At 45.3% G+C, this 26,309-nt stretch overlaps 1 protein-coding gene across 4 annotated transcripts in view; it reads right to left on the bottom strand.

The window, feature by feature from the left end:
* LOC122798404 (kunitz-type protease inhibitor 2-like) overlaps window positions 1-26,309 on the bottom strand; it is a 986,210-nt gene that overhangs the window by 769,294 nt on the left and 190,607 nt on the right. For all 4 annotated transcript variants that reach the window (XM_044067317.1, XM_044067338.1, XM_044067331.1 and 1 more), the window contains one exon: window positions 11,446-11,490. In XM_044067317.1, coding sequence (XP_043923252.1) covers window positions 11,446-11,490 — 45 coding nt within the window. The remainder of the gene's footprint in view (window positions 1-11,445; window positions 11,491-26,309) is intronic.

The following is a 26,309-nucleotide window of genomic DNA, read 5'->3' as shown; positions in this document are numbered from 1 at the left end:
ATGGGTAGAATCCCAAAGCTACGCACAAGGTGGAACTGGGATGAGCCAGAATGCCCTGCAACACAGCAGTGGCAAAGCCTGCTCTAGTTTTGGAATATAAAGGCAGGTGGTAGTGTTTTGTGAAGGTATGCACAGAACTCCAAGTGGCTGCCTCCAAAATATCTTTGGTAGGAACTCCTCTGAGGAAGGCTGTAGAGGTAGCTGTGGCCCTGGTGGAGTGGGATCTGATGCCTGTAGGGACAGATTTCCCATGATAGGAGTAACAAAATCGTATGCAGAGGCCTATCCATTTTGAAATTGTCTGTTTCGTAACGGGCTTCCCTTGAGTTCCTACAGCATAGGACACAAAGCTGTTCTGACTTCCTGAAAGGCTTTGTTCTGTCCAAATAATAACGTAGCTGTCTATGGATGTCTAAGAAATGTAGCAGCCTTTCCCCTTTGTTTTGAGGATTGGGGTAAAAGGTAGGTAAGTCTATGGCTTGATTCAAAGCTACCCTGGATACCACTTTATGCATAAATGATGGATTGGTTCGAAGGGAAACCCTGTCCTGATGGAAGATGAGAAAGGGCTGCACAGCCATGAGGGCTTGTAGTTCCGAAACCCTACGAGCTGAGGTAATGGCCAGAAGGAAAGCTGTTTTCCAGGACAAATATTGCAAATCTGTTGAGGCAGCTGGTTCAAAGGGAGGCAATGTTAATTTTTCTAGAATGTAATTAAGATCCCAGGCTGGCACTGGTTTCCTTGGTGGTCTTATATTCTTAGCCCCTCCGAGGAACAGTCTTAAAAGTGGGTGAGAGAATAACGGTGGATCCGTGTTGAATTCTGCAGAAATGGCTGAGGCATGGATTTTTATGGAGGAAATGAAAGCCCACTGTTCAGCAGCTCAGCTAGATACTGTAATACCAGAGCCAAATTTAGTTTTCTAGGATCCTGGCCTTTTTTCTCATTCCAGGAACAAAACCGTTTCCATTTTGCAGAGTAGGCCTTTCTAGTAGATGGCCTTCTGGCCTCCAGAATGACGTCCTGCACCTCTTTGGGGAGTAGGATCTGTTGTGGTGTTAAGGAATTTTCCATGCAGCGAGACTGAGTGTTTTCAGCTGACTGAAGAGTTTTGTAGCTGTGCTGAGTCAGCAGAAGAGGCATTAGAGGTAGAAGCCAGGGAGGAGTATGTGTTAGGCTCCTCAGGAGTGGGTACCAGTGCTGTCTTGGCCAGTCTGGAGCAATCAGTATCATCTTCGGTCTGTCTGCTCTTGCTTTCAAGAGCAGCTTGGGCAGAAGAGGCAGAAGAGACAGAGGTGGGAAAGCGTACACTGTCCATGCTGTCCAACTGAATGAAAGGGCGCCCACTCTCCAGGCCTTTGGATGGAAGGTCCTTGAACAAAACTTTTCCAATTGATGATTCCTGTGGGAGGCGAAGAGATCTAGGTCTGGCCTTCCCCACGCTTGGATTATCTGGGTAAACACCTGTGGATGCAACTTCCATTCGTGCGGATCTGTCATATTTCTGCTTAGACCGTCTGCCAGCGTGTTTTCCAAACCTGGCAAGTACTGTGCTTGAAGTTCGATTTGCCATTCCAGAGCCAAGTTCCAAAGTATCATGGCTAGTCTGCACAGGGGGTATGAATGTGTTCCTCCTTGTTTGTTTATGTACCACATTACTTTCAGTTTTTACAGTCTTTTCTTATCAATAATGGTCCTGGATGCAGGAGGTCCTGGAATGCTGCAATTGCATTTACCACTGCTAGCATTTCTTTTTGGTTGATGTGAAGGTGCTTTTCCTTTTGGGACCATTTGCCCTGAATGCACCTGTCTGTCATGTGCGCCCCCCAGGCGTAATCTGAGGCGTCTGTTGTGATGACTTGATTTGCTTGAGGCTTGCAGAATGGGAGACCTGTGTTTGACATGCTTGGGCCCACCATAGAAATTCCTTTTGCAAACATGGAATTATTGGTATTATTGTTTCCAAATTGTGGCTGTGCTGAGACCATAGGTTTTTTAGGTACCATTGAAGTTCTCATATGCAACTTTGCACATGGGATTAAAAGGATGCAAGATGCCATGAAGCCCAGAGCCTGCAGGATTTTCCTTGCAGTAAGCCTGGTACAATTTGCTAGTATTTTGAAGTACTGAGTTAGTTGCCCCTCTTTCTGGTGTAAGGTAGGCCATCTGGGTGTTTGTGTCCAAGTTGGCACCCAGGAAAGTTATTTTGAGATGGTGTTAGCCTGGATTTCTCTTTGTTGATTGTGTATCCCAGAGAATTCAGTAACCGTATTGCATAAGCCAGATGTTCCAGAAGTTTGTGCTTGCTGTCCGCTTGGATCAGGCAGTCGTCCAAATAAGGGTAAATTTGTATCCCTTGAAGTCTGCAGTAGGCGATTACTGATGCCAGGCATTTCGTGAATACTCTGGGTGCAGTAGATAAGCCAAAGGGCAATGCAGAGAATTGATAGTGGATTGAACCTGCAAGAAATCTGAGGTATCTTCTGCAGCTTTGTCTGATTGGGACATGCAGGTATGCCTCCTTGAGGTCCAATGTTACCAGCCAAAACCCCTTGCCCAGCATGGGAAGAAGCTGCTGTAATGTGAGCATCTTGAATTTTGGTACGAGTAGAAATGTATTTAGGATGGACAAGTCCAAAATGGGTCTCCAGTCGGTTCCTTTCCTTGGTACCAGAAATAGTCTGGAATAAAAACCTTGACCTTGTTCGTGAGTAGGCACCTCTTGAATAGCTTTCATGTCCATGAGTTTTGAAATTTGTATTTGTGCCTCTGCCCTTTGATTGTGTGGCAGGTTTGGCATGCCTCTCATTTTTGGAAGAGTGTGAAAATGAAATCTGTAGCCTCTGTTTATAATGTCCAGGATCCATTTGTCTGTTGTGATATGCCAATTTCTTGTAAATAATGCCAGCTTTCCTCCCAAGAAAGCTGCCAGCTGAGACTTGCTTGGCATGAAAAGGAGGAAGTCATTGGGTTTATTTTCTGTATTGTTGTGCACCGTCTTCGCCACCTCTTGGTGCTGGAGTTTGCCATTGTCTGCCTCTATATGATCCTTGAGATTGTCCTCTGCCCCTTGTGCGCCTGTATCTACCTCTTTGGGGCTTGTCCGTGGCTGGAAAGGACCAGTTTTTAGAAGGCCAATTTCTGCTAAAACGAGGTGGTTGTACCTGTAGAAAAGCCTTAACAGTTTGCATAGATTTAGCTTTTTCTTCCATTTTACATAGCATCTCCTCAGCATTAGTACCAAATAGTAGTTTAGCTTTAACATGATCAGGCAAGCTTTGTTCCCTAAGCCAAGCATGTCTACGAATGACTGATCCTGTAACAGCAGCTCTACTTGAGGCCTCTAAGGCATCATAGCCACATTGTAAGGTGTGTTTACCCACTTGTACTGCACTATGCATCATATCCTGCAATTCCTTCAAATCTGGTTGTTCAGGTTGAGACATTTTATTTCTTAATTGAGATAACAGAAACTGCTGGTATTTAAGCATATGGAACTGACAAATTTAAGGCCCTCATGGCTAGGGTGGCCGAGGTGTATACCTTTTTCCCCTCACCTTTCTAAGGATCTAGATTCTCTTTCGGAAGGTAGTGGATTCTTGGCAGTAGAGGCCTTCATTCCCTTGGGGCCTTGAGAAATGGTTTCAGGCTCAGCATTATGGCTTTTGAAAAGAAATTGGTGAGCGTTAGGAACTCTGTAGTACCGATCAGGTTTGACTGGAGCAGGAGGCAGGGAATCCGGATTAAGACAAGCCTCCGAGTAAACATCATCAAGTATGTCCAAGACAGGAGGTATAGCCAGCGGTCTGTGTTCAGGTAACAAAAGAAATTCCCTAAGCCTTTTCTTGGAATCAGAAAAGTCTTGGCCTTCCCAATGGAAGTGCTCCCTCAAGGTGTGCAAGGTTTCCCCAAAAGAGAAATCCTCTGGGGGAGATACAGAAGGAATGGACTGTTCTGCATCCGAATCTTCATAAGGGGAGTACGAGTGCTCCTCTACATCAGAATGTTCTGAGAAAATGAAGCCCTGTTCAGAAGAGGGAGAATCTTCCTCCACTCTGGGTCTCTTGTCTGGAGGGGGTTGGGAACCCCTGATAAGGGTAATCAAATCCTCAGCCATTTTAAGCATCTGCTTTTTAGGCATGGGGCCTGGGATGGGCCCTGAGCAACAGGCCTCTTGGGATGCATGGCTGATTTGGACTTAGTAAAGGCCTTAATGGAAAAGGAAGATGAGGGCCTAAAGACACCCTGGGTGGAAGTGGACCTGTCCACATCAGGAGACTCAACACTCACAGTGGCTTTGGTGGTTGTAGTCTGAGTAAGGGCCGAGGCACCTGCGGTCTCAGGTACAGAAGACACCGCCAAAGAAGTGTCGTCGGTAGTCAGGGACTGCAAAGGCGTCTCGCTGAGAACCGGACCACGTGCAGCCAGTTTTGGCGTGGTGTCGGTGGAGACTGCGGACCTCACGTGTCTGTCTTTGTCCTTGCGTTTTTTGGACAAAACGGTAGTCGGAGTCTCAGACGACATTTTATAATCAAAGGCTTTACCAAAATAATGTTGGGCGAACTCCGCCCGACACTTAATAGTGCGTTTATTGAAAGCACAAAAGCGAAAGCCCGAGACGTCGTGGTCCGGACCTAAACAAGGTATGCAGAGGGAATGGAAATCCTTATGCGGTATTTGCTTCCCACAAGAAATACAATTGTTAACTTTGTCTGACATCGGTCTGAGGCAAGAAAAGTTTCCCCAACGGGGTACTTAGCTTTAAAGAAGACTTCGGTTTCCAATTTTTCATAAATTCAAGAGCTGGCCAACCGGCACTTGCGAACTGCTTCTGCTTCGGGCACCGCGTGGCAAAAAAGACTGAAGAATATGGCGTCGGCTGTGTCTTATATACCCCTGTCGCACTGACGTCAGGAAAGAAAGCGACAACAACAGACGCCGGACCAAGACTTTGGAATTCGGCCGACCGAGGGACCGCCTAACGGCAGAGAACCCATATGTGATTACTGCAGCTGTATGCACAATGAACATCTAGGAGGAGCCAAAATGCCCTGCAAGACTGCAGAGGCAAAGCCTGCTCTAGATTTTGAGTATAATGGTAGGTTGTAGTGCTTGGAGAAGGTATGCACAGAACTCCCAAGTGGCTGCTTCCAAAATATCCTTGGTAGGGACTCCTCTGAGGAAAGCTGCAGAGGTGGCTGTGGCCCTGGTGGAATGAGTTCTAATGCCTGTAGGTACAGTTTTGCCATGAAAGGAATAGCAAAAGTGTATGCAGTGGGCTATCCATTTTGAGATTGTCTGTTTGGAAATTGGCTTTCCTTGAGCTCCTACAGCATAGGACACAAAGAGCTGTTCTGATTTCCTGAAAGGCTTTGTTCTGTCCAAATAACGCAGTTGTCTGTGGATGTCCAAGGAATGTAGTAATCTCTCCCCTTTGTTTTGAGGATTAGGATAAAAGGTAGGTAAATGAATGGCCTGATTTAAAGCTACCCTGGATACCACTTTAGGCATAAAGGACGGGTTGCTTCGTAAGGAAACTCTGTCCTGATGGAAGATGATAAAAGGCTGGACAGCCACGAGAGCCTGTAGTTCTGAAACTCTACGAGCAGAGGCGATAGCCATAAGGAAAGCTGTTTTCCAGGACAAATATTGCAAATCTGATGAGGCAGCTGGCTCAAAGGGAGGCAAGGTCAGTTTTTCCAGAATGAAATTAAGATCCCAAGCAGGTATTGGTCGTTTCCCTGGAGGTCTTAGATTCTTAGCCCCTCTGAGGAACTGTCTTAAGAGAGGGTGAGAGAATAAAGGTGGATCAGTGTTGTATTCTGCAGAAATGGCTGAGGCATGGATTTTGATGGAGGAGAATGAAAGTCCACTGCTTAGCAGCTCAGCCAAATATTGTAGTATTTGAGGTAAATTCAGTTTTCCAGGATCCTGGCCCTTTTTCTCATTCCAGACACAAAACCTGTCCATTTTGCTGAGTAAGCTTTTCTAGTTGATGGCCTTCTGGCCTCCAAAATGACATCCTGCACCTCCTTGGAGAGTAGGGCCTGTTGAGATGCTAAGGAATCTTCCATGCGGCTAGATTGAGTGTTTTTAGCTGGCTGTGAAGGGTTTTGAAGCTGTGCTGAGTCAGAAGAGGCATTAGAGGCAGGGTCCATGGTGGGGGAATGAGTCAGGCTTCTCAGGAGTGGGTACCAGTGTTGCCTTGGCCAGTCCGAAGCAATGAGAATCGTCTTTGGTCTGTCTGCTCTGGTTTTCAATAGAACTTTGGGCAGCAGAGGAAGAGGTGGGAAGGCATAAACTGTCATTGATGTCCAACTGAAAGAGACAGCGTCCACTCTCCAGGCCTTTGGATGGAAAATCCTTGAGCAGAATTTTGTCAATTGGTGATTTTTGTGGGAGGCAAAGAGATCTATGTCTGGCCTTCCCCATTTTCGGATTATTTCTGTAAAAACTTTTGGATGCAATTTCCATTCGTGTGGATCTGTCATATTCCTGCTTAGGTTGTCTGCCAGCATGTTTTCCTTGCCTGGCAAGTACTGTGCTTATAGTTCCATTTATTAAGTCCATGGCCATGTTCCAAAGTGACATGGCCAGTCTGCATAGGGGATAAGAATGTGTTCCTCCCCGTTTATGTACCACATAACTGTGGTGTTGTCCGTTCTTATCATTAGTTGACCTGGTTGTAGAAGGTCCTTGAAAGCTATAATAGCATTTATTACTGCTAGCATTTCCTTTCGATTGATGTGAAGGTGCTTTTCTTTTTGGGACCATTTGCCCTGAATGCACCGATCTGTCATGTGCGCCCCCCAGGCGTAGTCCGAGGCGTCTGTTGTGATGACTTGATTTGCTTGAGGCTGAATGGAAGACCTATGTTTGTTTGACATGCTTGAGCCCACCACAGAAATTCCTTTTGCAGACATGGAGTTAGTGGTATTTGTTTCCAAACTATGGCTGTGTTGAGACCATATGTTTTTCAGGTACCATTGTAGTTTCCTCATATGCAGCTTTGCACATGGGATTAGTAAGATGCAAGATGCCATGAATCCCAGAGCCTGCAGGATTTTCCTTGCAGTCAGCCTGGTGCAATTTGCTAGTGCTCTGAAGTATTGAATTAGTTGCCCCTGCTTCTCTGGCGGTGAGGTAGGCCGTCTGGGTGTTTGTGTCCAAGTTGGCACCCAGGAAAATTATCTTCCGAGAGGGTATTAGCCTTGATTTCTTTTTGTTGACTGTGTATCCCAGAGAGTTCAACAACATTATTACATAAGCCAGATGTTTAAGAATGTGCTTGCTGTCCGCTTGGATCAGGCAGTCGTCCAAATAAGGGTATTTTTGTATCCCTTGAAGTCTGCAGTAGGCAATTACTGATGCCAGGCATTTCGTGAATACTCTGGGCGCAGTAGATAAGCCAAAGGGCAATGCAGAGAATTGATAATGGTTTGAACCTGCAAGAATTCTGAGGTACCTTCTGCAATTCTGTCTGATTGGGACATGCAGGTATGCCTCCTTGAGGTCCAATGTTACCAGCCAAGACTCCTTGCCCAGCATGGGAAGAAGTTGCTGTAGAGTGTGCATCTTGAATTTTGGTACGAGTAGAAATGTGTTTAGGAAATAGGTCTCCAATCTTTTCCCTTCCTTGGCACCAGAAATAGCGTGGAATAAAAACCTTGACCTTGTTCGTGCGTAGGTACCTCTTGAATAGCTTTCATGTTTTATGAGATCTGTAATTTGCCTTTGGGCCTCTGCCCTTTGATTGTGTCAGGTTTGGCATGCCTCTCATTCTTGGAAGGGTGTGAAAATGGAATTTGTAGCCTCTGTTTATAATGTCCAGGATCCATTTGTCATTTGTGACAATATGCCAATTTTTTGAAAATAATGCCAGCTTTCCTCCTAAGGGGGCTGCCATTTGAGACTTGCTTGGCATGCAAAGGGGAAAGTAATTGGGTTTGCTTTCTGAAAGATTGTGAGTTATCCTCACCACCTCTGTGTAGGAGCTTGCCATTGTCTGCCTCTAAACGATCCTTGGGATTGTCCTCTGCCCCTCGGGCGCCTGTATCTGCCTCTTTGGGGTCTGTCCGTGGCAGGAAAGGACCAATTTTTGGAAGGCCAATTTCTACTAAAACGTGGGGGTTGTACCTGTAGAAAATCTTTCACAGTTTGCATTGATTTAGCCTTTTCCTCCATTTTCCTTAATACCTCCTCAGCATTAGCACCAAATAGTACATACTTTTGAAGAGGGGCGTCTAGCAATTTAGCTTCGACATGATCAGGCAAGGCTTGTTCCCTGAGCCAGGCATGTCTACGTATGACTGATCCTGTAACAGCAGCTCTACACGAGGCCTCTAGAGCATCAAAACCACATTGTAAGGTATGCTTACCCACTTGTTCTGCACTATGCATCAAATGCTGCAACTCCTTCAAGTCTGGTTGTTCAGGTTGTGACATTTTACTTTTCAATTGTGATAACAAAAACTGTTCGTATTTTAGCATATGGAACTGACAGTTTAAGGCCCTCATGGTTAAGGTAGCAGAGGTATATACTTTTTCCCCCACCTTTCTAAGGATCTGGAATCTTTCTCGGAAGGTAATGGATTTTTAGCAGTGGAGGCCTTAACTCCCTTGGGGCCCTGTGAGATGGTTTCTGGGTCAGCAGCATGGCTTTTGTATAGAAATTGGTGTGAGTCAGGAACCCTGTAGTACCTGTCAGGCTTAACTGGAGCTGGAGGTAGAGAGTCCGGGTTAAGGCAGGCCTCTGAGTAAACATCATCTAGGATGTCCAAGACAGGAGGTATAGCCAGAGGCCTGTGCTGCGGTAGCAAGAGAAATTCCCTAAGCCTTTTCTTGGAATCTGAATAATCTTGGCCTTCCCAGTGGAAGTGTTCCCTTAAGGTATGCAAAGTTTTCCCAAATGAGTAATCCTCTGGGGGGGGGATACAGAAGGGATGGACTCCTCCGCATCAGAGTCTTCAAAAGGGGAGTAAGAATGTTCCTGATCAGAGTACTCTGAAATAATGGAGCCCTGATCAGAGGAGGGGGAATCTTCCTCCACTCTGGGCCTTTTGTCCGATGGAGGCTGAGAACCTCAATAAGAGTAATTAAATCCTCAGCCATTTTAAGCATCTCTTTTTTAGGCATGGGGCCTGGAGATGGGCCCTGTGTAGCTTGTCTCTTAGAGTGCATGGTTGCTTTAGACTTGATGAAAGCCTTGATGAAGAAAGAAGAGAAAGGTCTGAAGACACCTTGAGTGGAGGTGGACCTGTCCACATTTTGAGTTTCAACGCCAAGAATGGCTTCGGTATCTGTAGTCTGGGTTTGGGCCGAGGAGCCTGTGACCTCGGGCACAGGAGACACCGCCAAAGAAGTGTCGTCGGTAGTCAGGGGCTGCGTAGGCGCCTCACTGAGAACTGGACCATGTGGAGTCGGCTTTGGCGTGGTGTCGGTAGAGGCCGCGGACCTCGTGTGTCGGTCCTTATCTTTGCGTTTTTTAGACAAAACTGGAGTCTATCCGACGACATAATATAGTTAAATGCTTTCCCAAAATAATGATGGGCGAACTCCGCCAGACGCTTAATGGTGTGTTTGTTGAATGTAGCACAAAAGCGACAGACCGAGACGTCGTGGTCTGGGCCTAAACAAGGTATACAGAGTGAATGGAAATCCTTATGCAGTATTTGCTTCCCACAAGAAATACAATTATTAACTTTGTCTGACATCGGTCAGAGGCAAGAAAAAAGTTTCCCCAACGGGGTACTTTCAAGAAGACTTCGTGTTTCAAAATTTTCGTAATTTCAGGAGCTGGCCGACCGGCACTTGCGAACTGCTTCTGCTTCGGGCACCGCGCAGCAAGAAAGACTGAAGAAAATGGCGTCGGCTGGTTCCTTTATACCCCTGTTGCACTGACGCCAGGGAAGAAGCGACTACAACCGACGCCGGACCTAGACTTTGGAATTCGGCCAACCGAGGACCCGCCTGACAGCAGGAGAACCCATCTGTTATTACTGCAGCTGTATGCACGATGAACATCTGCAATGGATGAAGCTGCAACACAAATTTCTCATACCACCACCAAGTAAACCTGAAACCATCTACACACACTAGTGTTCATGTAAACTTTATCAGATGCCTGTGTAAAGCTGACGGAAGTGTTGTGGGGTTATGTGGGAGAAAGAAAGCAAGAAAGGAAAGTGAAGCACTTCTGACATCTGTCAGTCTCCCTCTACAATGTCTCAGGGAAAATTAGCTTACTACACTCCATTTGTACTTCTGATTTTTAGTTGGCAAATGTGGATCACTTCTATACTTGGTACATATCCCCTCAGCACCTTTTGTACATTCTTATACTGCAATGTAGCAGCAACACACATGGATAACATATACTTAGTAAATTCTGTTAAAATCTGAATTTTCTTGGCAGTATTCAGAAAGTATATGCTCTGTGGAGTAGCTTGTGCGCCATGGCATAGTACCCCAAACCCTTTGCAATTCACAATATACTCCACAAACAGCAAGACCAGTCTTACACTATGCACCAGGAGTAGTCAAAGCATCTATTGTTATGAAAATTAACCAAACCTTCCCCATAAATCTCAACTGTTCAGAAAACTAGAAATACTCTAACAGTAACCAGTCCCAAAGGGCTAATCTAGGGGATGGTAATGTTAGTCAATAAAATGGTGCTACTCTTGTCATTGCGATGATCTCCCTCCCTTGCAAGTATATTACTCATTACATAATGCTAAGCAACATATTGCAGACAAATATCCCCACCCAACACTTGTTGCTCTTATTTATTCCTGCTCTGCATGACAAGTCCCCTACAGTGCAGGCAACCTTACCAACTCACACTAACAAAACCTGCCCCAGAGAGAGTGATGCTGGCAAGCCCCTGCAGATGGAAGCATGCAAGAGCTCCAGATCCCAGACCACAGTCATGCCGAATGGCTATAACATTTTTCATGAATCACAGTCAGGGCAGTGGACCACAATGCGAAGTAAGGCAGCTTTCCTTCTAACAGTATGCCTAACAGTTAACTATCTGTTAAGACAGGATGCTAAAAGCAAAGCTGCCTTATGCCAGTAAAATATGTAGCACTGTCACCACCACAGCACTGCTGGACAGCCCAAGCACTGAAGTGCATGCCACTCCTGTGCATTAATAAAGAGACTGGACAGGACTGTGCACCCAGGGGGACTGCAGTTTGCAGTAATATACTGAGCATACAACACACAATGCTGCATGCTATGTTCATGAATCCCAGTGGCCATCACCCTCAACTACAGGTGAAGTAAAACCGTGATCAATAGGCTACATTAATGATGAATTACTGAACAAAAATGCAGAAAGCAATAAAATGCATAAACATGAAGGATTCTACTATAGAGTAAGCTAATCAGTGTCCACATACAAAGTCAGAAAACCTTATCTCTGTTAGTCAAATTCCTACCTTCAAGATCATCATCTTCAAGGATACCATCGGACTTTTGGGCAGCTGTGAAGCAAAGAAATCATAAAAGGTAATATTTTCCCTCTTAAAATAACAAATGAAAAGCAGCTTTGCAGTTTACATCGTTCACAACCGTAGCAGTAATTTCTATGTTCCATGTGACCGATGTATTAGGTCCATCAACATTACAATTCTTTTATAAAACTATAGCAAAATAGACCATTCAAATGCGTTTTTACATACATCACAATGTTCCGATTTTCTCCAAACATTCCTGATTCAGGCTCAAAATTTTGCTTCTTGCCTCAAATATCTTTCTGAAAAATCATTACAATTAAAATACTTCGGTAAATTTAAAATGCAAAATTCAAGTTCTGCCTCCTTTCCAAGTAGACAGTTTAGGAATACTAACCTGATTTAGGGCTCCACTCCCCCCCCCCCCCCCACACACACACACAATTGTGGAAGTACTGAGAGTTATGGTGCTCTACATTAAAATTATAGAACAAATTATAAAGTAAGGTTCTCTAACTTGTTCCCTAAAGCAAAGTAAATCCCATCAAATACATTTAGTCTTAGAACATGCAAATGTAAAACTGTAATAAAAGCATTTCTCCATATACAAATATTTGATAACAGTAACAGTCAGTAGTACACAAGATGCAAGTTATGGTGTAAATTCACCAACTCAAGGCTTAAGCATCAGAATTAAAAACACATACCAGCTAAGTAAATCCCAGCTATAATCCATACCGCTGCAGTGGATTACTGTTTAATTCATGCAGAACATTAAATGCTTCATCAGTAGGTGAACAGAATGGTTAAAGTCTTCACCTACTAAGCAAAAGGTACAGGGTTCGATCATTACCTCGGACTAATGCCAGAGTAGAATTTACATTATTCTCCTTGTGATGTCTTGTTTGGGATCCTTCCACCTTAAACCCACCCATAACTGAATGGAGTCACTGGCAGCACCAGCACAGGTGGTGCCCATCAAGGAAGGGTTCAGCAGACCAACTGCTTTAGGCATCAGCTGCGGTGCACATGGAACAGACTGCACAGTGGCACATTAGCCACCTGAAATTTCCATTTAGTCACTGGTATGTTAATAGTTGAAACACTCCAGCATCTAGCCCAGCAACCATGGGTCAATAAGCTGCTGGCGTCCAGCTGTCTAACCTGTGTTAGTTCATGTTTAGTAGAATGCTTTTACATCATTCTCTGAGAAAAGGATCGCTAAAAAGTGAATACATGTTCAATGACAGGACACGGCCCGGAGGCAGACAACACAAGGAAGAGACTGGAGACACGGTGAAAGGGTAGTACACCAAGGCCATTTGGTCTTGGATCCAGAGTCTATTACTTGGGGGCAGAGGACAGATGAGAAATTATTTGGATTCTTCTCAAGACAGTGCAGGGATGTAATCAAAATTTGTGATGAGCCCATGGCAAACGTGCTGTTTTGACAAACAGATGGGGCCAAGCCAGGTGTGGAAGTAAGATGCATAGAAAGACAGCTTGTGGTGGAAAGTACAGTTGTGTAAGCTGAATTAGCCATAAAACAGTACATGTTGGAAATTATCACCGCTGCAGCAGCCTTGGCTATACGAGTTGCATCTTGCCACGGATGCAATGGCCAGCCAGCTTCGGTGTACCTTCCACACATCCAAAAACTGTCAAGCAGCTCAAGCTGAGCTGACTAAAAGAGAAGTTTGGGCATTAAGCCATTCAGAGCTTTCCTGCCAGCAGAAAGAAGGAAGCAAAGCACTGAAAGGACTATGCCAGGAAAGAAACAAATGTCCACACCCAGGCATAAAAAAAAAAAAAAAAAAAAAAGGAAATGGAGGGAGGAGCATCTACTTGCAGCAGTAGTCATGCGAATATCTATTGTTACAGTAAATTAAACTTACACAACTGTACTATGTTCATCATATTTATCACTACTGCAGTAGCCTTAGCTATACGGCTAGAATACCTACCACAGCCAACTTCATTTAGGAGGTGTTAGGAAGGTCCTAGCAAAGTTTGATCTGGACCTAAAGAGGGAATCAAGCTCACAGTATTTTGAAGTATGTACAGAGGACCAAGCAAAAATTTCTAAAAATCCAACCCTTTCCAAAAAGCTATAGATGAAGCAAAGACACTGGTAGAGTAGGCCTTGACCCTGTCCGGAACAGATTTGTTATTACAATTCTAACAAAAAGTAACAGCCTCCGACATCTATTTGGAATTATTCTGTTTTGCCACACATTGTCCCTATCTACCTTCACAAGAGAAGAAATTGATCCAAATATCTAAAAGATTTTAGTTCTGTTAAGACAGTACCAGAGTCATCTGTGAACATCCCAACATATGGAGTATTCTCTCACCCTCATTTTTAGGTTTGGTAAAGAAAAAGGGGAGATGGATAGTTCTACTTAAAGTAAACGTGGATAGTACTTTCAGCACAAAAGGATTAGTTCACAAAACTCCTGTCCCTATGGAAAGTGAGGCAGGGTTAACACCATCAGAGCTTGCAACATGATATTCTTTAAAACCTTTTTTCATGTTAAGAACCTCAGGTTGGACAGATTAACTGGCTGAAATAGATCAAGTGTAAGCTTCTCAAACATAAAATTAAGATCCCAAGGAGGGGTCAGCAGTTTACTTGGCAGCCTCTTATGTCAAACTCCTTTCAAGAACATTTTGAAATGATGCTACCTTGAAAAGGGAGGATCTAAGGGCAGACATGCTGCTAGTGGAATAAAAGGCCATATGAAAGTAAATCATACAAATATTGTAAAACCAGAGAACTAGCCCTGAATGGGTACATTTTCCAATATGTGACTTTCTAGTTCTATACTTTGTCTCCATTAGTACCTACTGCAAGTCTTCAGTAAACAGGTGCCTAAAAGGAATTAGGATCTTATCATACAGGCAGTCAACTGAAAATGATTGACGTCAGAGTGTGTAAAACACCCTTGGTCTTGTGTGGAGGAGATCCAGTCTGAGGAAGCTTGTGGTAATTACCACTGGCCATTTCCAAAACAAGGGAGAACCACAGTTGACTAGTCCAGAAAGTCACTACAATGAACTTGGGACATTCCTCCCAAATCTTCAGTACCTCAGATATTAGTGGAAAGGACTGAAAAGCATACAGGAACATTCTTGTCCAAAGGAAAAAAAAAAAGACATTAGTCTTCCAAACCTTCTTGTATAAAGTCCTGGAACAGAATCTTGCCAGTCGCCTGTTCAAACGGAGTCAAAGAAGTTTACTTGAACTCTGCACAGATGGATCAAACCTTGGAAGACCACCTGATCTGGTTTCCTTTTGTGAGGGTCTACCCTTGTCCCACTCAGCTGGTCTGCTGCACAGTTCATACTGTAGGATGCCTGAAGAGCAAAATTGTGCTGTCAAGCTGCATCCAGACATGGATTTAAAGACATCTGCTGTCTCCACCAAAATATTTCTCTTCTGACAACCCCCAGCATTGGGATTTGAAAAGCTAAAAAGTGTGTTGATGCTGGGACCAGAGAGAAACTTTAGATGACACTATATCTTTCTAATGCAGACTCTTGCCATGGGTATCATGAGAATCAGATGCACAGAGACTCCGCGTCAAGAGGTATACCTTTGCAGTGACTGAAGTAGAGTGGAAAACAATAGAAAAGTACAGTTTTGTACCTACCATAAATGTAGATGTCCGAACTGGATAGCATCTGCAGTCATAACAACTGGGTTGTCCTGTCGTCAGGCAGCCCTTCAGTCGGCCGGATTCCAAAGTCCGGGTCCGGCTTCGGCTGATGTCGCACTTCACCCGACGTCATCTCTGTTGGTCTTCGGGTATAAAAGCATCAGCCGACGCCATTTTCCTCAGTGTTTCTTGCCCCAGATGCCAGTAGCCCTCTTGAAGGCTAAAATTTGGATAGATGCCAATGTTTCCAAAAGATAGAGGTAAACACAAAAATAAGCATGTATGTACATATATACAAACAAATACACCATAAAAGACTCCCCCCCACCAGCTAGCTATTAGGAGGGTAAACACCCTAGGAGTACCACAGAGGGGAAGGAGGGAGGGTAATCCTGACTGCAGATGCTATCCAGTTCGGACATCTACATTTATGGTAGGTACAAAACTGTACTATGTCCTTCATGGATGCATCTGCAGTCATAACAACTGGGTAGAATACCATAGCCAACTAGGGAGGAGGATAAAAGTAGATTATGGTGTGTTTAGGATCCCTTGCAGTACAGCAGTGGCAAACCCTGCTCGGGATCTGGAATATAGAGGCAAATTATAATGCTTGGCAAATGTATGCACGGAGGTCCAAGTAGCCGCCTCAATAATGTCTTTGGTTGCCACTCCTCGTAAGAAGGCTGTGGTAGTGGTTGTTGCCCTTGTAGAATGAGGTCTTATGTTCTGTGGAATTGGTTTTCCATGGAAGGAGTAACAGAATCGTATGCAATTTCCTATCCATTTGGAGATTGTCTGTTTGGAAATAGCTTTTCCTTCCCTTCCTGTTGCATAGGCTACAAAAGTTGGTCAGTCTTTCTGCTATTTTTTGTTCTGTCCAAGTAGTAGCGTAGCTGTCTATGTACATCCAAGGTATGCAGTATTCTTTCCCGTCTGTTTTGTGGGTTGGGAAAGAAGGTAGGTAGGTGGATTGCCTGGTTTAAAGACACTCTGGATACCACCTTAGGCATAAATGTAGGATTAGTCCTCATGGACACTATCTTGGTGGAAGATTAGGAAGGGTTGCACTGCCATTAAGGCCTGTAGTTCTGAAACCCTCCTTGCTGAAGTAATTGCCAGTAGGAAAGCAGTTTTCCATGACAGGTGTTGTAGGTCTGCTGTTGCTGCTGGTTCAAAGGGTGATAGTGTCAACTTTTCTAGCACAAAGTTTAAGTCCCAAGCTGGTAATGGTGGTTTCCTTGGAGGTTTTACATTCTTGATTCCTCTGAGGAACTGCCTGAGCAAAGGGTGCGAAAAACAGGTGGATCAAAGCTGTATTCTGCTGAAATAGCTGATGCATGTATCTTGATGGAGGAGTAGGACAGGCCTGAATGAAGAAGTTCGGCCAGATACTCCAGAATGTTAGGCATATCTATGTTTGACACATCTTTTCCTCTTTCCGTACTCCAAATGACAAACCTTTTCCATTTTCCAGCATAGTTCCTTCTTGTTGAAGGTCTGCGTGCTTCAAGAATAATGTCTTTAACTCTTTGGGAAAGTTCTGGATTAGCTGCTGCTATGTGATGTTCCATGCAGTCAGTTGCAACGTTTTAGGTTTGGATGTATGATGCTGTAGTTGTTCTGAGTTAACATCAAAGGCATCAGGGTATTGGCCACATATTGTTCTGAGACATGCTCCTCAGCAGTGGGTACCAGTGTTGTCTTGGCCAGTTTGGAGCTATCAGGATTATCCTGGACGTTCTTCCTTGATTTTTAGTAGTACTTTGTGTATCAAGGGAAGAGGTGGGAATGCATATGCTGTTAGGCCTTTCCAGCTGAAGGAGAGCGAATCCACTTTCCATGCTAGTGGGTGGAATGTCCTTGTGCAGAACTTTTGAGCTGGTGATTGAGAGGTGATGCGAATAGATCTATCTGAGGCATTCCCCATTTCTTTGAGATGGTCTTGAAGATGTCCGGGTGCAGCTTCCATTCGTGGGCATCCGATGTGGTTCTGCTTAATATGTCTGCTAGAGTATTTTCTTTTCCCGGTACAAATATTGCCTGTAACTGGATGTTGTAGCTGAGTGCCAGGGTCCACAGCTCCAAAGTCATTCTGCATAGGGGTATGAATGAGTGCCTCCCTGTTTGTTGATGTACCACATGACTGTGGTGTTGTCTGTCCTTATCATCAACTGGCCCTCTTGGAGAAATGGTTTGAACTTTTGGATTGCCAGTTTTACTGCCAGCATTTCTTTTAGGTTGATGTGCAGGTGAAGTTGATCCTGTGTCCACAATCCTTGCACGCATTTGTCCAGCATGTGGGCCCCCATCCTAGGTCTGAAGCGTCTGTTGTGATGGTCTGGCTTGCTTGACATCTGCGAAAGGGTAGGCCTGGGTTTGACTGACATGCCTGAGCCCACCATAGGAACTCCTGCTTTAAACATGGAATTAGTGGGATTTCTGTTTCTAGGCTGTGTCTGTGTTGGGACCATAAATTCTTTAGGTACCACTGTAGTTTTCTCATATGTAGTCTGGCAAATGGGACCATGATTATGCATGATGCCATGAAGCCCAAGGCCTGCAGTACTTTTCTTGCTGTTAACTTGTTCAGTTTTGTTAGTGCCAAGAAGTAAAGAGGGAGTTCTCTTGTTTTTCTGTAGTCAGGAATGCCATTTGTTTTACTGTGTCCAATTCCGCGCCCAAGAATGTCCTTGTTTGGGATGGTATCAGCCTTGACTTTTGTAAATTGACTGTGTATCCCAGTGCTTGTAGCAAGTAAATGACCCTTTGTAAATCTGTTGTCAGCTTGCTTTTGTTGTCCCCTTGTAGCAGGCAGTCGTCCAGGTATGGGTAAATTTGAATTGCCTGTAGTCTGCAATGGGCGATTACTGATGCCAGGCATTTTGTGAATACTCTGGGCAGTAGATAAGCCAAAGGGCAATGCTGAGAATTGATAGTGCTCTGATCCTGCAAGAAATCTGAGGTATCTTCTGCAGATTGGTCGAATGGGGACGTGCAGGTATGCCTCCTTGAGATCTAGAGTTACCAGCCAAGACTCCTTGCCCAGCATGGGAAGAAGTTGCTGTAGGGTCAGCATTTTGAATTTTGGGACAATGATGTATGTATTTAAGGTGGACAGGTCGAGAATTGGTCTCCAACTTTTTCCTTTCTTGGAACTAGGAATAGTCTGGAGTAGAACCCCTTTCCTTGCTCTGCTGTTGGCACTCTTTCCACAGCTCTCATGTTTGCTAACTCCATTATCTGTTGTAGTGCCTCTGTTTTTTGATTTGGAGGTAGATTTGGCATTCCTCTTTTGACTGGTAAAGTGTGGAAGTGAAACCGGTAACCTTGATCTATGGTTTGTAAAATCCACTTGTCTTTTGTTATGTAGTGCCAGTTCTTTGAAAATAAGGTTAACTTTCCGCCTAGAGGAGCTGCTATTTGTTCCCTGGTAGGCGGATTTAGGGTTAAGTCACTGTGGTTGTGCTGATGTAGTGGCAGTGGTTGTGTCTGTGCCTCTGTTGTTACCTTGCCACTGTTGTCCTCTGTAGGCACCTCCTCTGGTTTGGTTTTTGCCTCTGGAACGTCTATTCCTGCCCCTTTGAAATTTTGTGGAGTCAGGAAAGGACCAATTTTTGGCAGGCCAGTTCCTGCTAAACCTTGGGGTTGAACCTGCAAGAAATCTTTAACCGTTTGAACAGATTTTGCCTTTTCTTCCATTTTCTTCATAACCTGCTGGGCAGGTGTACCAAACAAACTTGTCTTATCCATAGGAGCATCTAGCAACTTAGCTTTAACATGATCCGGTAAAGCTTGCTCCTTTAGCCATGCATGCCTTCTTATCACTGTGCCAGTCATGGCTGATCTAAATGAAGCCTCCAGTGCATCATAGCCACATTTTAAGGAATGGTTGCTAACCTGTTGTATGTTATTTACCATTTCTAATACATATTTCTTATCAAGAGATTCATCAGTGGTTAGTTTTTAGTTAACTGATCAAGCATAAACTCTTGGTATTGTATCATGTGAAACTGACAGTTTAAAGCTCTAGCTGAGAGAGTAGCTGAAGTGTAGACCTTTTACCCCATCTGTCTAATGACCTTGCTTCCCTTTCAGAAGGAATAGGGTTTTAGCTATGGTCATGGCTACTGCCTTGGGACCCTGGGATATAGTTTCGGGTCTGCAAGTGGGGCCTTGTAAAGGTGGTGATGAGTATCTGGCACCCTGTAAAATCTGTCTGGTTTGGCAGGGGCTGGGGGTAAAGAATCTGGAGCGGAGCAGACATCATTGAAAGCATCATCCACCACAGAGAGAACAGGAGGTATAGCTAAGGGCCTGTGCTGTGGGAGGTGCAGAAAGGTCCTAAGTCTTTTCTGGAGTCTGAAAATCCTGTTGCTGCCATTGGAACTGCTCTCGCATGGCATGTAAGTTTTCCCCAAAGGAGAATTCTTCTGGTGGGGAAGCAGCTGGAATGGATTCTTCAGCATCAGAATCTTCAAAATTGGAGAAAGGAGCCTCTGGCTGGTCAGTTATGTCTGATTCGTCAGCAGAATCAGAGGACACTGGCTCAGGGGGCTCTGCCCTAGGTCTCTTCTCTGGGGGCTGAGAGGCCCTGTCTGGGTGAGATTGAGATCCTCTAATTAATGAAATTAAATCTTCTGCCAAAGTAAGCATTTGAGAACTAGAAGAGGGCCTGGTTGTGGGGGGTTTAACAGGCACTGTCTTAGTAGTCTTGGCTGCTTTAGCCCTGGCGAAGGCCTTAATGGACATGGCTGCTGGAGGCCTAGCAGCACCACGTGCTGGGGTAGAGACATCCAAGGGAATGGTGTCTGATAAGTCAGTAGCAACCACCGTAGTGGATAAAATTTCTGAAGCCGATTCAAGAGTGGTAGCAGGCGCCTCAGTTGTAGAGATAGGTTCAGCTGTACTTTGATCAGTTTTCTCGGTTTCGGCCGAAACAGAGACACTCGCGGTTTGCTTAACCATGGTTTCGGCCGAAACCGCGGACCGCGAGTGTCGGTCTTTATCTTTGCGTTTTTTGGCAGATTGGGTAGTCGGAGGATCCGACGGCATAATGTACGCAAAATCAGAACCGAAAAACTGTTCTGCAAACTCCGACCGACGCCTAAGCGTTCGTCGGTTGAAAGAAGCACAGGCCGAACAGGCTGCTACGTCGTGGGCTGGGCCTAAACAAGGCAGACAATAAGAGTAGAAATCTTTATGAGGTATTTGTTTCCCACAGGTTAAACAATTATTAACTTTTTCTGACATCGGCTGAGGCAAGAAAGAGTCCCCAACGGGGTACTTAGCTTTAGAAGTCTTCGAAGTAGTATTCGGTAGAAGTAATCTCTGGATCCGACCGACCGGCATTTGCGAACAGCTTCTGCTTCGGGCGCCACGCGGCAAGAAAGACTGAGGAAAATGGCGTCGGCTGATGCTTTTATACCCGAAGACCAACAGAGATGACGTCGGGTGAAGTGCGACATCAGCCGAAGCCGGACCCGGACTTTGGAATCCGGCCGACTGAAGGGCTGCCTGACGACAGGACAACCCAGTTGTTATGACTGCAGATGCATCCATGAAGGACATCAGGATTTTATCCTGTGGAAGAAAAGCTATATAAAACTGAGGTGAACAGTTGAGACTTGACCGTTCTCTTGAAATTCAGCTTATGTAAGAGAACTCTCACAGATTTCTGACACTGAAAGATTCTGCAAAGTCAGGTTTGGTAATAGAGTACAAAAATTAAGACTGAGGAACTTTACATGTCCTGTGGGGCAGCTGGCTTGACCATCAGGAAAACTGCAGGCAGTAACACACATCCTCTAAAGAAGATGGAACAGAAGGAATGGGTGTAAGTTCTGGAAATTCCTTTTGTAGCAATTCATAGAAATTTCTGAAGGACTAAAACAATTCGGGGTTCTCCCACTGAAAAACACCAGCACATTCTAGCAATAGTTTCAAGAGATAAACTAACAGTTCAAATAGGAAACTGAACTTTCCTTGGTCTGAAATCACAAGTCAGAATGGGGGGGTGGGGGGCACACCTGTATCCAATCCTGCATCTTCCTGTTCAGATTCAGAATCCTGAATCTCTTCAAGAAAAGAGGAGGACATGCCTCTTCTTACCAGAAAAAAGAAGCAACAGTGTGAATTAAAACCCTTCGCCAGATCGAGACTACTACTCTTACCCAAAGAAAGCTCAGGACAAGTTACATGCTTGGTTTTCTGTTCTTTTGCCAGGAAAATGGGGCCAACAATGTTACTAATGGCAGTAGTTCCAGGGACGGGCACAGCACTGACACACCAGGGAAAAAATAGAAGTTATGTTCTTACCATAACGTTCCATGTTAGTTGTCTTCTTCTCGCCTTCTTCTTGCTGGATGGGTTCGGAGCCGACCTCGGCTCCGACTCGGCCACTCTAAAAGCTCGAGAGTTGGTTCCACCGGCTCGAGGCTCCCCTTATATCCCACAATGCTAGGCGAGTTACCTCAGATCTCGTTTGTAAGCTAACCCCAACTTATAACAGTAACAGTATAACTGTAAAAACAGAATCCACCTCTAACAGGAAGAAAAAGGGTGACCTACATCCTGAACCAAGAAATATGCATAATAGCATATGACTAAGAAAGAGGTGGTAGAAAGAGAGGTCACTATCACAACTCCTCTAGGTCTGTCCAGGCCAGGGGGAAGGAGGGTGGGGCCTAAGAAGAAGGCGAAGAAGACAACTAACATGGAACGTTATGGTAAGAACATAACTTCTATATGTTAAGTTGTCTATCTCGCCTTCATTCTTGCTGGATGGGACAGCGTCCTAGCACCTTGTCCCGGGTGGCCTAACGGAACAGACTCCTGAGAACAGTGGAACCAAAATTAGCTCTATGCCTAGAAGCTAAATCCAACTTATAATGAGAAATAAAAGTGTGAGGAGTAGCCCAAGTAGCCGCTGCACAAATGGTGTCAATAGGCAGTCTGTCTTGGAAGGCTAAAGAAGTAGCCAAAGCTCTGGTGGAATGGGCTTTAGGTTTATTAGGCAATTTTGTTGTCTAATTTCATATACCAGGGAAATCAAAGATGTTAGCCATCTGGATAATGATACCTTTGAAACTGAAAGTCCCTTTCTGCTTTCCGCATAGGAGACAAACAGTTGATCAGATTTTCTGAATTGTTTCGTCCTATCCAAGTAGTACCTTAATTGACGATGAACATCCAGGTAGTGTAATTTTTGTTCAGACCTATTTGAATACTCTGGGAAAAAGACAGGAAGGTCAATGGTTTGATTTATATTTGATGTTGAAACCACCTTAGGCAAAAAGGACGGGTTAGTTCGTAAGGAAACTCTGTCCTTATGGAACACAAGATAAGGAGAACGACAACTGAGTGCTTGAAGTTCTGAAATTCTTCTAGCTGATGTGATAGCCACCAGAAAAAGAGTTTTCCATGATAATAATTTCAAGGAACATGAAGCTGCAGGTTCGAAAGGGGAAAGAATCAAAGAAGCAAGAACTAAATTTAGGTCCCAAGGAGGAGGATTTCTTATAGGAGGTCTGAAGAAAAACTCCTTTCAAAAAGGCTTTGCAAAGTTTGTGGGACATTAGGGCAGATTCAGAAATGCCCACATGGAAATTAGAAATAGCTGCCAATTGAACCTTAAGAGTAGATGGAGATGAACCTGCATGGAAGAGTTCAGCTAGAAAATCAAGGACTAGTTGGATGGAAGCAGTGAAAGGATCTATGTCCTTTCCTTGTGCCCAATATGAGAAGCGTTTCCACTTACTCAAATAAATCTTTCGAGTGGAAGATTTATGGGAAGCTATCAATATATCTCTAACAGAGTGAGATAATTGAGGAAGCCTGGCTACGGTTGGAACTGGAGGAACCAAGCAGTGAGGTTCAGAGAGAGAAGGGAGCGATGAAACTGACCCGACTGGTGGATCAAAAGATCTGGAACTAGGTCCAGATTCCACGGTCGCTCCAAAAGAAATCGATGTAGAAAGGGGAACCACACTTGTCGAGGCCAGTAAGGAGCAATGAGGATCAATGAGGCCTTCTGAGCGATAGCTTTCTGTATTACTTGAGAGATCAGTGGGAAAGGAGGAAATGCATACAGAAGTCCCCGGGGCCAAACTTGGACTAGAGCGACTCTGCTGGGTTGGCCTGGTAAAGGGAATAGAGTGAAATATTCTCTGCACTTGCTGTTTTGGGGAGTAGCAAAAAGATCGCAGCAAGGCTGACCCCACTTGAGAAAGATTTCTCTCACTACAGAGTCTTTCAGAGACCACTCGTGAGGCATGAGTATAGCTCTGCTCAACTTGTCCGCAATGTGATTGGACTTCCGGGATGTGCGTTGCTATCAGAAAACGCTGAGAAGAAATCGCCCATTGCCACAGTCTGAGTGCTTCTCGACACAGGGGTATGATCTGGTTCCGCCTTGTTTGTTGATGTACCACACTACAGACATATTGTCTGTCTGGATTGCAATCGTTCCCAAGGGAAGAGAGTCTTGAAGGGCTTGCAACGCTAAAAGCACTGCTCTCATCTCCAGAACATTTATGTGCAAGTGGCATTCGTTTGGTTGCCATGTGCCCTGGACTGTCCTGCCCTGATAATGCCCCCCCCCACCCGATCAGGGAGGCATCCGTTGTCAGAGTAGCAACCGGAGGAGGTGGAACAAATGATCTTCCCGACAGGAGCTGGGGGGAAGACATCCACCACATGAGATGCTTTTGCACGCTTGCGTGATCATAATGGTGTGAGACATTGGAAGTTCCTGGTATGACCATTGGGTAAAAGCATCCACTGAAGGATCCGCATGTGGTATCTGGCCAATGGAAGGAGAGGTATGGCGCTGCCATGATTCCCAACACCTTTAGAACTAACCTGGCTTTGACTCTGTTGTTGTTGAGAAGAAGTGACACCAATTTGTGAATGTCTGATATCCTTTGGTTCGTTAGCCTTGCAGACATGTTTATAGTATCTAAATTTGCCTATGTAGGTAATAGTACGACAAGGCGACAAAACAGACTTTTCGCAATTTATTGAAATACCCAGTTTGACAAACGCGAAAAGTATAATCTCTGGCCATCAGAAGGAGATGCTTGGTGGGAGCTGTGAGAAGCCAGTCGTCCAAATATGGAAACACCTGGAATCCTTGTCGTCTCAGGTGAGAAGCTACCACTGCCATGCATTTGGTAAACACCGGGGCAGTGGTGAGACCAAAGGGCAGGGCCCTGAACTGAAAATGACTGGTTCCCAGCCTGAAGCGGAGAAATCTTCTGGAGCGTCTGTTCATTTTTATGTGGTAGTACGCATCCCGAAGGTCTATAGAGCACATCCAGTTTCCTTTGCCCAAAAGGGGAAGAATGGATTGCAGCGTGACCATCCGAAATCTTGTTTTCTTGACTGATTTGTTCAAGACACTGAGATCCAAAATCGGTCTCCAGTCCCCTGTTTTCTTTGGAACTAAAAAGAACCTTGAGTAGATTCCGGATCCTTGTTGGTCTGCTGGCACTGACTGAATTGCTCTTTTTGCAAGCAGTTTTGAAATTTCCAAAGCTGCTAAATCCCTTTGAGCGGGTGGAACATCTGGAAGGGATTTTTTTGACTGATTTGGAAAACGAAGAAAGGGGATAGAATAGCCTTCGGAAATGATGGACTGTACCCATTTGTCTTGAGTCAGGGATAGCCAGGCTTCTGGGTACAGTGACAATCTTCCCCCGACTGCCTCTGAAAATGGGCAGTCGGGCAACACCTCAGGGATGCTGAAAGGGCTTGTCAGGAAAAGCTTCCCGATTGCCCTGGTTCTGCGGACCCCCCCTGCCCCTAGGGCGACGTCTACCATTGTTATTCCCACCTCTGCCTCTGGTAGGAAAACGACTCTGTGCATCAGGCGAAGTCCCTTGAGATTGTTTACGGAACCACATCTTCCCACCCTTCTGGCCTTTGGGGTAAGGCCTAGAAGGAGTCAAAAAACGGACTCAGACGGCAGAAAGGGTCTTGCCATCAGTCTCGCACCTAGTCAAGGTTTCTTTCACTTGAGGACCAAAGAGAGATGATCCATCAAAAGGGGAGTTCGTGAAAGACGTCTTGAAAGGGTCCGCAAAATTGCATAGCCGCATCCAGGCGTGCCTACGTAAGGCTACACCTGTCCCTGCGGCTCTGCTCGCTCCATCGGCCGCATAAGAGGAGGCGCATGGAGGAGTTAGATATGGAATTAAGGGTAGCCAGCTGCGTGTTCATTTTATCTTGAAACCCGCAGCTGTAGGATCCTTAACATTTCACTCGCTTCTTTGATCAAGTCCCTTTGAAGACGAGTGAAATGGCACAGGTAATTCAGCGAACGCATGGTAAATGTCGCTGAGGAGAACATCCGCTTCCCGTACCTATCCATGGACCTAGATTCCTTGTTAGGTGGATGGACAGGCACTGAAGGATCAGCCAGTTCCTTCTTTGTGGCAGCAGCTACCACCATAGCATCCACAGAAACTCCTTTTGATAAAAATTGCTTGTTTGATGGAGCTGTGATGAATTTAGAGGGTCTCCTGGGAGTGGGGTCCACTGAATCAGGAGCCGTCCATGCCTTCTTAGCAACCACCTGCATGAGGGGGTCGAAGGGGGGGGGGGACACCCAGGAGGTGGAAGGACGAGAGCCAAACGCCTCAAGATACACAGATTCGTCCTCCGAAGGGTTGAGGGCTGGCCAATTTCCCCTCTGTTTCAGGATCTCCAGAATGTCTGCAAATGAGACATCTTCAGAAGGGGAACGGGGGGAACCCTCAGAATCATCCAGATCTGTGTCCGACGTGATAGACTCAGGTGAGTCAATGTGCTTCCTCTTGCACTTCCTCTTCCGAGGGGGCTCTTCTGCCAAATCATGAGAGGCCTCGGAAGAGGATGAAATCCCCACAGGGGGCTCCTGAGGAGCTGGCTCTCTGCGGTCCGGGATGAGGGAGTGAGTCGACTTACCCTGAGGCAGCATAGAGGGAGGGGCTGACGGAGCCGACTGTGGAGTAGAGCCAGGCTCTAACACACTCCGCATGACCTCGAATGCACCCCTGTCAGGCAGAGCCAGAGGTCCCCGCTCCGAGGAGCTAAGAACCCCTCGGCACCGACAGTGATGGCTCGAGGCCGATGTCGGAGCCGAACTCACCAGCGCCCGAAGCACCGAGAGGAGAGGGGGTCGGACAAGGGTCCGATGCCACTCACCCC

This window comes from Protopterus annectens, chromosome 1.part0, assembly GCF_019279795.1.
Source record: "Protopterus annectens isolate FY-2018-M chromosome 1.part0, PAN1.0, whole genome shotgun sequence".
Classification (NCBI taxonomy): domain Eukaryota; kingdom Metazoa; phylum Chordata; order Ceratodontiformes; family Protopteridae; genus Protopterus; species Protopterus annectens.
The sequence above is the reverse complement of the archived record's forward strand: the minus strand, read 5'-3'. Positions and strand labels throughout refer to the sequence as shown.